Below are 14,075 nucleotides of genomic sequence, written 5' to 3' on the forward strand. Positions count from 1 at the left end.
CACCAGATAACAAGGCAAATTGTAATTAATCATTAATCTTAATTGCATATAATTTTTCTAACAGGAAAATTTTAATTCAGGGGCAGTTCCGCCAGATACATCTTTTAAAAAAAAATTCAGTTGATAATACCTCCAAAATCTCTTGTTTCTGTTACTTTGTGTGTTAATTAATAAGCAGATGCTGACAAAACATTTCATAATGAATCTTTCTTTATATTCATGCTGGGGCAAAATGCAAGTCTGCAATGGGGGCTGAATTTGCCATTAGGGCACCCAAGGTTTATGTCCCTTTTAACCATGCTGTTACTACTTCAGTTACATAAATTCCATCTAAATTGAACTAATACATTTTGCAGATTCACCCTACTAAACGTTAAAGTTTCAGATTTGTTCTCACTCATCTGGGTTATTTTCATTTAATAAAGTAAAAACTAGCCTGGAATCAGCACAATTTGGATGCTGCTCACTCCTACGATATTCTGCAGCTTCCAATCATGAAAAGTCAGTCAGGGGTCCCCATTCAGAAATGAAATCCTGCCATTTCTGTCCAAATATCTCAACTGCCTACCCTGTGTGCAGCCTTGCTTTTCTGATTAGGACTGTACATGGGGCTGCTTAATGACCCAGCCACTCAGGCATGAAATAGAGAAGGGCTCTGTGTCCATGCATTGGGGGTGGGGGGCAGGACAGCTGAAACGCTGCATGGCTCTGACATTGATCTCCTTCAAGTATAAAGGCCTGCAGCTATGTTTGCTGTGATTCCACCAGATACTACAGATGACAGAGGCAGGGAAGAAATCTACCACCAACAGATCAGTGCTTTGAAGAACCCTGGGAATGATTCCTCAAGCCAGAGGTTTTCAAACTGTCTTCCAGTTTGCCCTGGCATTCTTTGAAGCGTATCAAAGAATAAGGGGTGCCTCAGTGAGAAAATCAGTATGGTAGATGGGCCTGCCTGTTAAGGTTGCCAGGTTGAACTCAGGAAACACCTGGGAACTTCTAGGTTAGAGCCCAGAGACTTTCCATTCCCTAAATAAATAAAAAATACAGCACTGCAGTTCCTCTGAATACAGTCTACATTTCCTTGTCCTCTTTTTTTCCTTCAAAGGGTTCAGCACCTGGACTTCTGCTAAATGAAAATGTAATTTGGCATACCCCCACAAGTCCCTTGTCAGGCTTTGGTAGCATTTCCAAGCATGGCTTTATCAAGAGATAGACACACTCACAAAGCAGCCAGAAAAACACAGTTTGCAAGGCCATACTTCATGATCTCGCTGGGGCATGTTATAAATGGCTTTATTCATGGCAGTTGCTGAATGTAACAGTTTCGTTTATTTCAACCAACTTCTTCAGACTAACACAGAAAAATGAAAGTAAGGAAAATAGCTGTTTAAGGGATGTTTTCCACCATCCCATAATCAGGTTCTAGTAAACTCTTCACTATCAATTTTCTACTGGACACATGACTTCTGGAACAACTGAAAAACAGAGAGACTGTGCTCTCTTCCTCTGTCACACACTCACTGGGAAGAGTCACATGGCTTTCCCTGCTGGCCTCTCCATGCAGCTTTAGTCCTGCTGAGATTTAAAGGCACACAGATTCCCAAGCATGAACAGTTAGTTTGCAAGCTTCTTCAAAAATGTCCTGCAGAGATATAAAGGCCCATCATCGCTGTTGGGGCAGGGCTTCCCCCACCAACCAACAGCGAGAAGGAGCCTGCAAAACCAGGAGATTCCCCCACCCAGACCTGGGAGCCGGTAAGCCTACTGCCTGTTAAACCAGGTTGTCTGTCCCCTGCCAATCTTTGCTTGCAGTGAGCAGTTGAAGGAGAAGTTTTACAGGTTACAATCTTCGTTTGCCCAGGACAATTCAAGAGGACTGACCAGTGCCTTTTTGCAGAATGTAGACCTGATTCACACATGAAAGGGAATGAGGCAACAGAACCCTAAGCTAGTAAAATAAATGACAGCACTTTAGACTGTAGGTGGCAGATTCCAGCTTTAAATGTGCTTCCAAGAGAACAGAAAACAAGTACAGCTGGGAGAAGAGAGAAGAAGAGATTGGATTTATACCCTGCCCTTCGCTGGTCAAAGGAGTCGCAGAGTGGCTTACAAATCTCCTTCCCCTCTCCACAACAGACACCCTGTGGGGTAGGTGGGGCTGAGACAGCTCTTCCAGAACTGCTCTTGAATAGAACAGCCTTGAGAGAACTTTTTGCTGACCCAAGGTCATGTCAGCTGGTGCATGTGGAGGAGTGGGGAAACAAACCCAGTTCTCCCAGATAAGAATCCGCACACTTAACCACTACACCAAACTGGCACCACCGTTTCTTTTTCCATGCAGGGCTACTTTGCTGTTTGCAGAGGGAGAGAGAAAGAACGAACAATTCCTTGCATGTCTGAAATATGTCTTAGCACGGTCCCCAGAATATGCTACTCAGTTTTCTGCAATTCATGGGGGTTTCATGCAGCCATACCAGGGAGTTTATCAGTAGACAGGTTATTCCCTAAAGGTAGAAAACTTGAGAGCAAGTCATCCCCCTGCTAAACCACCCCATAATAACACTGGCAACAGTTGGGGCTGCTCTTTCTCAGATGGGACAAGCCTTGCTCTCCCACATGTCAGTTAAAGATCCCATTGGGACTATTTATAAAAGAGGAGTAAAATTAGTCCTTGAAGTCCTGGCCAGATTCCAGTGCAGGTAATTTATTCCCTGCCTTCCTAGAATTACATTCACGCTCCCCACTCTACCTCTTGCAGTTTCAGTTTTTAAATTTTGTATTGTATGTTTATCTGCTATTACCTATTACTTTGTCTCTAAGAGACTCGGTTGCCTTGCAGTTGCTCAAAAGTCTTCAGGGTAGACCAGACAGACCTATGCTACTTGCTCATGAAATGCAATGTGAAAAATAGTTTATCCCACCGGGAAGACCCTGGGGATTTATGGTAGGCAGCACAGGCTCTTTGCCATACTGGAATCAGCTGGTGACACAAAGCTAATCCTCAACTGTATGCACTTAGGAAGAGAAGTGGTGAATGGTAAATCCAGCCTGAGTTCGCTATTATAGTATGGACTGAAAGAATGAAACAATTAATGGGTATGATAAATGAGCTGATACATTACTCTCAGATTTAAACTGTGAATGGTTATTGGAGAAAGCACACTTGAACTGGTGTTCAGTGCTGATGACACCACTTTTGTAAGCATCATATGTCTCTGGATTCAGGCAGTGCATTTGTTTCCCAAAGTGTAAATGTCTTGATTTATGTTGTTCTGTCAAAACAGTTGTTTGCCTTGTATGCATAATAATACACTCCCTTAAATACTTGCATATTTACTCAAGTGAGTTAATTCACTAATTTGGTAATTGGCTGACAGTCCATAAAAGGAGGTAGTGCAACAAGGGAGGGTAGTAAAGTTGGCATGAAGGAAAGATAAGGCATTGGCTACAATGGAGTAAAGTAAAGAGGCCTTTCAAGGTTTGGCTCACTTTTATGGGCTGCTGAAATGCCAGTTATTGTGATGGATGAAGAGGGCTTACAGATTCTAGGGACACTCTAGGCACATATATGCAGATATAGGCTCACTGTCTGTAGAAGTCGAGTGTCAGGAGTTTGTTTTGCTCCCACTAAAGCACATCGTCATGAACTGTACATACTCTGCCAAAAAGTGAATAATACTCATTCACTGACTCGCCAGTTATGCTTTGTGTTATGCCACTCCCATCCATTTTTTTCCCTCTCAGTCACTGGAATCTCTCCATGGCAGTGGTGAGTCTGTGGGTATTTGCCTTATAAAAGTCCTGTCTGCCTCATGTTGTGGTAAGGGTTCTTAGGTAATGCCATCTGGGTTTAAGATGAGTTGTTTTCCTTCTTTCTTATTTCTGGAAATGTATGGATGCCTAAGTACTTAATAGTTTGTAGATCGCTTATTTCTCTAATTAAGCTCCAATCCAGGCCTAAAAAATCACTTTCAGGCTAGCCCTGTAGCCAAGCTGTTTCCAAAGGTGTTGTGCTATTTACCGTATTTTTCGGACCATAAGACGCACTCCCCCCCCAAAAAAAAAAGTGGGGGGGAAAGTGTGTGCATCTTATGGAGCAAAGGTACCTTCCTCCGGGGGGGGGCGCGATCCGCTGCCTCCGCCCTGATCCCGGCGCTTCCCCCGCACCTGCCTGCCTGGCTCCAGCTTCTTCCAGCAAGCGCTGGGATTGCTCCACTCTGCCCCCACCGCAAACCCAGCGCTTCGCGAGCTCCGGCTGCGGAGGGGGCAGCGTGCTTCCTCCGTGCCTGTCTGCCTGGCTCCAGCTCTGACGCTTACAGCAAGCGCCAGGATCGCTCCCTCCGCCCTCCGATCCCGGCACTTGCTTTAAGCATCAGAGCTGGAGCCAGGCAGACAGGCACGGAGGAAGCACCCGCCCCCTCCGCAAACCCAGCGCTTTGCGAGCGCCGGCTGTGGAGGGGGTGGCGTGCTTTCTCCGTGCCTGTCTGCCTGGCTCCAGCTCTGATGGACGGAAAAATACGGTACATGAAACTTTAATTAGGGATGGCGTGGAGGTCTGTATGTACTAGGGCAGGGGTGGCCAACAGTAGCTCTCCAGATGTGTTTTGCCTACAACTCCCATCAGCCCCAGCCAGCATGGCCAATGGCTGGGGCTGATGGGAGTTGTAGGCAAAAAAACATCTGGAGAGCTACCGTTGGCCACCCCTGTACTAGAGACTGCATCTTGAACTGTGAACCATCTATAATTCCCAAATCTAGCAGAGTGCCCCCTTTCTGATTTGATTCCAGTTCTCAGGGGTTCCCTCTCTGCATTCAGATACTAGGGTGTTCCCCCTTCCCTCTGTCAAGCCTTTTCAATGCTAATTGAATTGTTTATTTAGGCTGGAAAACAAGGCTTGCTGGGATGCCTATGGCCTTTTTCCCTCTAGTGACTTCCTTTCACTGAACTGCAAATCTGCCTTCAAAAGTGTTATAGGGCAGTCACGAGTTAAATCTCATGGTTGCCATCTGTAGATATTCCTGAAGGAATTCCTGTATATTCGGACACCCACCCCTCTCTCTTAAGCTTTCTCTATTTGAGTCTGGGGAGGATAATGCATTTCTTTACTGCCGGAAAAACAAGCTGCGTCTGCTGTGTCAACTCTAAGCCTTCTTCATGGTTCAGGACCTTTTCTGTCAGGGGAAGGGAGAGGGAGGGGGTTTTGTCTTTCCCTTTACTATACAGGCACTGGTTTGGGGTCTGCTTGAGATATCCTGGAACTCTCTAAGTTGCTTCTCTGAATTGGCCCTTCTTCCCCATCTTCTTGGTCCTGCCAAATCCCCTTTTTACCCACTCTCTGAGGGTTTTCTTCTTCTCGTGTATTTGGCCTCCCACTGCCTTTCCACCTTAAGTATGTGAGGTGTGCTGGAAAGTCAATGTTTTCTCCCTTTCCTCTTTGGAATTCCTAAAACTTTTCTGCTGGCGGTGGGGGGGCTCTGGCTGGATCTGCTATCAAGTGTTCTCCTTAACCCTCAAGACTGGCTCAGTGAGCGTGCCTCTGTGTTTACTTGACTGTAGCTGTCCCTAAATGCCTCAGTGTGTGTGATTGAGTTAATGTCAGGTATGTCTTTTCCCCGGCTTCTGAGGCGAGAAAGGCTAGCTTTGGCAGTGCTCCCTTCCACCAGAGTCTTAGAAATCCAGGTGCCTACCCTTTTCTTCTCCAGCGTGTCTTGCTTCTTTCCTCATAGGCACTCTTGAACTTTGATGGATAGTTGAGATTACTAAATTCCCCAACAGTCTCACTAATGTCCATTTTTCCTTCTTCTGGCTCCAGACAGCTAGGGTGCCCATAAAGGCATTATTTCTTTGTCTCTTGCCAAGGGGGGGGGCAGTGAGTGATGCTATTCCCACTTGCTCTTCTCTCCTGGCCTCTGCTGTTTCTTTCTTGCTTTTTTTTTTTCTTCTGGCAGGATCTGATCTAAGCCTTTTGCACTAGATGGGGTAGCAGCCTTCCCCTCCCTGGAAGGGGGTCTAGCATAACTTTCCCCTGATCACTTTCCCGATTTCTTAGAATCTATCAACTCTCTCAGCTGTGATTTGTTTATTTTCTTCAGCTTTGCTTTCTTAACAACATTATATCACATTGTACCATTACTCTGTCTTGGCAACAATCTCTTGATTTTGGTTATCTCTTCCTCTAGGCCAAATCACTCCTGCCGGCAGGGAGCAAAAAGGCACATGGCAACAAGGGGAATAAGTTCTCCTCAATGGAATAAATTCTATGGCTCATGCTCCCATTGCTCAGATACATCCCAGTTAGTTTCAACCGTCACCACCTCTCTTTTCTGGTTTCTCATCTGTTCTTTAATTACAGCTATCTTCCCTGACAGAAACTTGCAAACTTTCAAACACTCAGATTTCTTGCACCCATGGTACCAAATAGCAATTTCTCTTGTGTGCACATTAACCATTTATTCTTTTATTGCTTGACTGGGAGGACCAGTCTTTTCCCCTCTGCTTGGCTGCGGCAGAGACGGGAATTTCACAGAATCTCTCAGTGAAGCAATTTTATCTCTCTTGAGCTCGTTACCTTTTTAACCATTTAATTATTTTACTGACCCCCAGGAGAATTCACAGTTTTCCAACAGTGCCAAAAAGACAGACAAGGAAGGGTAGGGGTTTGCAACACCTGGCCATTCAAGGGTGGCAGATCGGTTCTCCGCCAGGGGCAATTACACTTCTGTGGAACTCTGGCTTCGCTGCACAGCTCGATATCTCTCTCTCTCTTTCTCTCTGCTTCACAGCACGAAGTGAGACTCCACAGATCAGGATAGGAAAAATAGGTCCTGCCTATCAGGGTGCTAAATCCCTCCTAATTAGGAGACCTTGCAGCCCTGGGATCCAGTTCTAAACATTTGGAACACAGACAAACACATTCAACAATTCCCAACCTTCTCTTTCCCATTCTCTGGGACTTCTCTTGTCCCTCCTCGGGGCTTTCTCTGGCACCCCTCTCGCCATCTTTTTTGAAAGAGCGCTGCCCTGGCCTCTTGCCAATTCAAAAGGGCTTACTAGGGACTCAGGCACTCCTCTTTTCCCAGAAAAGTTACCTGTTGGCCGACTCTTCTTCTTTAATCTCTGGACCCACTCCTCAGGATCTCTGGCCTGCTTCTGCTGATCCATGGAGCCATTGCATGCTGGAGATGAACCAAAGAACTCCAGGGAAGCTGAACTCAGCCTCTTGGCGCCTCTGGGTCCTCGAAGGTTGATTTTCTCCCATCCTGGTAGAGCCTCAAACCCATCTTTGCAAACATAACATATTTATACAATTTCTGATAACAAAGCAGATCTCGTTGATTGGTTACAAATCCTCTTAGCCTTTTGTGGTGTCTCATTGGCTTAAAGAAACCTGTCTCTACCAGGGTTAGGTAATTCCTTAGGGAGTTCTTTGTTCTCTACTCCCAATCTCCCGTCTTCCTGGCATCCCGGTTTCTGGTTTTGTTCCAGAGGATGTGTCAGTAAGTACAATCTCTACTGCGTAGGCGAGATGGCTCCTTTCAGACTAGGAGGTCCTTGAGGCAGGGAGAACGCTTCCCTTATCAAAGGATGCTAACAGACCTCTGCTAATGTTCTCTTGCTAGAGAAATGTGTTTCCTTTCACACACACACACACACATATATATATATATATATATATATATATATATATATATATATATATATATATATATATATATATATATATATATATATATAATGCTTAGCAAAGATGCTTAATAGAGGCCTATTGTCCATTGTTCCAGACCACTTCAGGCCTGGGATAGAGAGAGATAAAGCAGTATGTACTTTTAAAGCAAGCCCTGCAAGTATAATAGTTTGAAGGGAACAGTTCAAATGCAATGGTATGCAAGGTAGGTTAGAGCAAATGAGTTCTGTGATCTGGATTAGTGCAGTTCTATTTGGCACTCTGTCCATGCTCTAATGCAAATCTGAATCTGCATCCTACACTTCTGTGGGAGAATGTAAAGCAGTTGGGTGCATATGCTCTCTGGAGGACAAGAGGATACATGGCACCAAAACTCCAGCATAACCAAACCATGTTAACCAAGGAATGTATGTTTATATTTAAATAGTAATGTGAACTATGAAAAGTCCTTTTCATTGAATTGTTCCTGCGGGCAAAAATTTGTTGTGGAAGATCCGGGTTTGAGTTCCACCTTTGCTAAAGACTCACTGTGAGAGTGCACAGGCCACTAGCTCTCTGTTTCAGTTCCCTGTCTGTGAAGTAAAAAACACTATATGAAGCACTACTAAGCATTTTTTCACAGTTTCCATATCCTTCTCTGTCTTTCTCTAGGGGGGTTTGCCACCTTCTCATCTTGCTTCCCAGGACTCTGTGAAGGTAAACCTGCTGCCATCCTGCCAATGAGCATCTCTCAGCCATGCTTGCCAGTGGCCAACATTGGCCCAACACGTATCCTGCCTCATCTTTATCTGGGCTCCCAGAAAGATGTCTTAAATAAGGTACAGCCTAGAAAAAAAGAAATGTTCCTTCCTTTTACAAAGTTCCATCTCTTCCTCCCACGCTTTAAAAGAGTTATGAACTCTGTTTGACAAAATATGTACACCACCTGTGAGGGAAATTGTATATTGGCTAATTGGGACAGTAGTGTCTTCATGGACCATTGTATAGAAAGGCAGAGATGTCATTTGTGAGTCATCTTAGAAGTGCCAAGGACATTAGCAGTGGGATGAACAAGACTGCAAAATTGACCATGAGAGGTTTTATGACAGGCACCACCTGTTTTTTGTCAAGGTCCAGTGCCAGCCAGGCTAAAGAATAACACTGACCTCAGCTCTTCCATGTCCAGATTCAGTGCCAGATGATGAGGTACTGAGCTTGGCATTCAGCTCTGATCGATGATGACATGAGGTGAGGGAGAGCTTAGGCACTGTGGACCACATCTGCAAGCAAAGAGCCTTTTGAAAATGCCCCCAAATGGAGAAAGATTTATATTGCGAATGGCCAAGGGGAGGGAGCAGTCAGCGTCCTTTCAGAAAAAAGTGCCGGAATGCCTGGGTCATGATATCACATTATGGAAGAGAATTTAGTTTAAAGAAACCGTAACTGCTGTTAAAATACCCGCAGACGTTTGTAGTTGGAAGGAAAGAGCCAACTGGGCATTCTTACTTCGGGAAGGGATAGATGGAAGTGTCTAAAGTAAAAACAAAATAGGAGAAGGGAAGACATTTTACACAGGAATGAAATCGGGGGAATAAATGCCAGGAATGTCCATTGGGAATTGAAATGGCTTCTATGGACTGAGATTAGGATCATTACATTACAGTGATGCCACTCAGAAACATAATAGAGCCATGAATACTCAGGAGAGAGATGTATTTATCTGTATTTGATAAGTGGAGGAATGAAATACAGCCTGGTACTCAGAAGATTGTCAAGCTTCATCTTTAGGTGTTACTTCGAAACAAATGTCTTCTGTTTATTCTTTTGTTGTGAGTCTGAGGTTGCTGCCTGATGGAAGTCCTGTTCTTTGCCTTGTGGCAATAGCCAGAGCCTTTAATCTTTTCTAGCCTCAGACAACAGTGCCAAGCAGGGCAACAAGCACACACCTATCACAGATGGCACAGCCAGGATGAAGAGTAGTGAGGTGGAAGGAAAAAGAAAACAGAATAGCATAGTTAAGTTCTTTGGGAAAATGAATGAAAAGATCTTGCAGTCATCCGATGAACTTGTACTACTTATCTTTCCCTTGCCCAGGACCTGATGACTCAGAATGGGATAAGCTATGTCCTCAATGCCAGCAACTCTTGTCCCAAGCCAGATTTCATTTGTGACAGTCACTTCATGCGCATTCCTGTCAATGACAATTACTGTGAGAAGCTCCTTCCCTGGCTGGACAAGTCCATTGAGTTTATAGGTGAGTTTGCTTGCAGGTCACTGGAGGCTTTTAATAAACCTCTGGTTTTTGTGTGTGTGGTTTTGCTGTGAAAGGGTCCCAAGTGATAGTGGCAATGTTCACACACACACTTGTTTTGTTACTGACACTGTTTTTAACTAAGATGTGTGGCAAAACATCCAGTCTGCCCTTGGGAGACCTGCTTCATACAAAACAACCTTCCTCATGCTGAAGTCTCCAGACAACTAAATTCTCAAGACTGCTGATGTAAGCCCACAATATCACCAGCAAGACAACTACTGCTGTTTGGGATAACTGCATTTCACAAAGTACATAAGGGTGCTTTTCTTTTTCAAAAACACACACACATATATATATATGCTGACTCCAAAGGTCCTCGGTCACTTACTGTCTGACCCTTTAAATTAGAGATGCCAGGGACTGAACCTAGGAGCTTCTGCAAGGAAAGTAGATGTTGTGCCACTGAGCTATGGCCTTTTGCCAGTGGCTTGTAGAGCATGTTGAAACTTAGCTTCCCATTTTGGAAGAAAACTATTCTCATTTTCGTTTGGATAATGAAAGCTATTTTCTTATGCTGCAGATAAGGCCAAGGTGTCCAGCTGTCAGGTGATAGTGCACTGCTTAGCAGGGATCTCCCGATCAGCCACCATTGCCATTGCCTACATCATGAAGACTATGGGCATGTCTTCAGATGATGCCTACAGGTAAGATGCTTTCTAGAGAAAGAGGATATTTAAATGTGGCTTTTATCCAGTCAAGAGGGATTTTCCTTGGGGCTTTTGGCATGGAAAGGTTTTGGTGGTGGTTGTTTTTAAGAAACTATAAGGAATGTGTTTTGAACATCACATTTCACTATGAAGTACATTTCTATGCAGCCCCCATAAGACACTACAGTTTGATGAGCACAAAAGAGTCATGGGCACAGTTGGTTAGACATGCTATCTACTTCTAGTCAAGGGGTCCTTGATGAGACTTGGACAAGGGTACAATCATTCTTTGGCCTCTTTAGGAATTCGGATTTTTGGTGTAAACTTAGGACATTGGTTTGCATAGCTCTTGGATTCCTTGTAGCCACTTGAATTTTGTAAGGAGCTTGGCTCTTTGTTATTGGGCTAGCTGGTCACATCCTTGTGCTATCAGGTTAACAGGGGCTTGCAAAACAACTGTATATGTGCATACAAGGAACCAGTGCATCCAGGCAATTCTGGTAGCTGCTAACCATGTAGCTGAAGCAAGCTGCCACAATGGCCTCAAGCAAACTGCCGCCAGATAAGCAGAAAGCTTTAAAGCATCACATTTCACTTCTAGTCCGTTAAAAGTGGAAGGGACAAATCCAACTAATTCTTAGGGCTGCTTGGAATTCTCAGTCTCTTTAATGTTTTTTACCATGGTCTTCTAACTAAATACTCCCAGAACTGGAGAGTCCCATTGAATGTAGATCAAGTAATAACCGTAGTTATTTGGTTTGTATTGACAGGTTTGTCAAAGACCGGCGGCCCTCAATATCACCCAACTTCAATTTCCTGGGTCAGCTCCTAGAGTATGAGAGAAGTCTGAAGCTGCTCAAAGCTTTGAAGGCCCAAGGGGAGAAAAATGAGGGGGAATTCCAGCAAGACCAATTTGAAGCACAGGAAGGCAACAAACACCTGTCTACCTCAGAAAAGGCCGAGGAGGTATTAAAAAGCACAAGTGTGGAGATCTCTTCAGTTGATTTTGAGAGGCCATCAGGAGTTCACAAGGTTGTCTCACCTACTGTGCTACAGCAAGGACTCAATGGGCTGCACTTGTCTTCTGAGCGTATCCAAGACACCAACCGACTAAAGCGTTCCTTCTCCCTGGACATCAAGTCAGCCTACTCTCCTAGCCAGAGGCAAGATGCCCAACAACCAACAGAGGCAGGAGAAACCCCCAAGCTTTGTAAGCTTGACAGCCCATCAGGCCCTAATGGTACATGCCAATTCTCTCCTGTTCCAGATAGTCCAGACTGGCCTAGTGGTCCTGACTTCCTTCTAGAGGCCAAAGTACGACAGAGGCGGAAGCATCGACATCAGGCAGGCTCTCCTGCCCATGGGCTGAGCCTTAATTTCAGTGGAGTGTGTGCCATGCATAAAAGCACCAGCATGGAGGACAGTCTCAAGCAGACACTTCGGCTGAGCCTTCCCAGTGTGGGGCAACAGCTGGCCCAGCCAGTCACCACCCCAACCTCTGCCGGCACTTGGGGGACGCACTTGGAATCCCCCAGCACTCCTTCGTCAGAGAATCCCTGGTACTTCAGCACCGACTTGGCATCAGGCAGCAAAGGCAGTGGGAGCGGGACTCTGTTTGCCAGTGCCACCACCTACTCTTCATTCAGCTGCAGCACAATCCAGGCGAGTTGTGAAATCAGACTGAGGGACAAGCAGCGAGGGGAGCAGCGGGATGTGCGGCACAGCTGGCACGAGGACAGCACAACTGAGAAGCAATTCAAGAGAAGGAGCTGCCAGATGGAGTTTGAAGAGACCTTGTCAGAGAGCAGGTCTCGAGAAGACCTGGGCAAAATCAGCAAACAGTCTAGCTTTTCAGGCAGCATGGAAATCATAGAGGTGTCCTGACGTTCACCATGTGAAATTTGAGAACAAGTGTGTGTGCATTGGTCAGTGGGATGGGTGGGTGGGAATACTGGCAAGATATTTAACTGGGGAGAAGCAAGGCATGGGTAGGGGTGGGAGTATTATTTATATGCCTGTATGCATTTCCAAAGTGCACACATGCTAAAATGAAGGCAAGGCGAAATGAATCCGAAGTCAAGAAACATAATGGTGCATGCTTAGTGCTCTTTTTCGCTCCTACCTCCACCTCCAAAATGAACCACAGCCACATTCCCTTATTGGAGGGGGGGGCACTGTATTAACTCTAAATCCGAAAAAAATTTCTTCCACATGCAGACAGTGTTTTATTTTACCTCTCACAAGGGAAAGTGGGAAAGCTGAGGTTTGACTTCAAAGTTGTGAAAGAGAAGCTGGGGCAGAGCTAAACTTTTTAGCCTATTTACTTTCAGTGTAAAAATTCTTCTGGTGGAAGGTTATTATTGGAGCAGCAAATCTGCAACAGGGGGAAGTTGAAGGGAAACAGGTTATTTTCTTGTAGGAGAGCATTGCCCATTGTTAATAATACATTCCTACCTTACCTATAGGAAATGACTGATATTTTGCCCATACCCTAATTTTATCACAGGAAGGGAGTTCCCCTTCCATTCCATCTTGGTTGAATATTGTATAGTGGTGATACATCCCAGACTGGGGTGCAGAAATCTGGAGGAACTGGTTTTTATTGGCTCCCCTCTGTCCCCAGCCCATCACCACCATACTGAGCATGCTCCTTTGTGTTTCTCTGGCTAGTGTTCTTTAATGCTGCCTTACAGCAGCCCTATACATATATAAATATATATTATATATAATATAAGAGAGAGAGAGAGAGAGAACACAAAGAAAAAGTTTAAATGGTTTTACTACAGTTTTTATTGAAACAAATGATATTTCAACTTTTCTTTTTAATTTATTGTTCATTCTGGCAATGATTTTCAGACAATGTAGGGGAGGTACTTTCAGCTCTCTTTTTACTGTGTATTGTATTTAAATCTGAAACACAAGTTTCAAAGCAATATCCTAGGCCTGTGGCTCCTTCTGTAGCTCACATCAGTGATGCGGACACCCCAAAAAGTGGGATGAGAAATCTTGTCTGTGTGTATGTGTGTGTGTGCGCGCGCGCTTTTATTTAAAAAGATAAGCAAGAAAATCTTCAACACAAACTGAGCCAGAAATCATTCTTAATTCTTCTTTCTTACTTCCTACTTCTATTGTATCTGCAATCAAAGCCATAAAAAGTTCCCCTTTCCTGGGTTGGGCTTGCAAGGGCAGGCATCGGCTTTGTTGTAAAAGGGAGGCATAAGAATCCATATTCCAGGGAAAGGAGGGAGCAGCAGGCTGCATTGCTAAAGCTGTGCTTACTGAGTTTTCTGAATTGCTCTCAAGAACACAAAAGATTGGATTCCCAGGGGATCGGTCTCTTTCAAGTAGCTCAGGATATCTCCCAGATGAATTATAGTGACAACATATAGGCAATTCCTTGCTCTTTCAAAGGGTTTTTTTTGGGGGGGGGTGCGGGGAGGGCTGTGA

General features: G+C 44.7%; 1 protein-coding gene across 4 annotated transcripts in view; it reads left to right on the forward strand.

Annotated features, from left to right (window-relative positions):
* Positions 1-12,796, forward strand: part of DUSP8 (dual specificity phosphatase 8) — a 107,096-nt gene extending 94,300 nt beyond the window's left edge. For all 4 annotated transcript variants that reach the window (XM_060262515.1, XM_060262516.1, XM_060262517.1 and 1 more), the window contains 4 exons: positions 8,340-8,506; positions 9,762-9,921; positions 10,502-10,625; positions 11,399-12,796. In XM_060262515.1, coding sequence (XP_060118498.1) covers positions 8,340-8,506; positions 9,762-9,921; positions 10,502-10,625; positions 11,399-12,512 — 1,565 coding nt within the window. In that variant the 3' untranslated portion in view covers positions 12,513-12,796. The remainder of the gene's footprint in view (positions 1-8,339; positions 8,507-9,761; positions 9,922-10,501; positions 10,626-11,398) is intronic.
* The last annotated feature ends 1,279 nt before the right edge of the window (positions 12,797-14,075 follow it).

The sequence above is a fragment of the Heteronotia binoei genome, chromosome 21 (genome assembly GCF_032191835.1).
Source record: "Heteronotia binoei isolate CCM8104 ecotype False Entrance Well chromosome 21, APGP_CSIRO_Hbin_v1, whole genome shotgun sequence".
NCBI classification, from domain to species: Eukaryota; Metazoa; Chordata; class Lepidosauria; order Squamata; family Gekkonidae; genus Heteronotia; species Heteronotia binoei.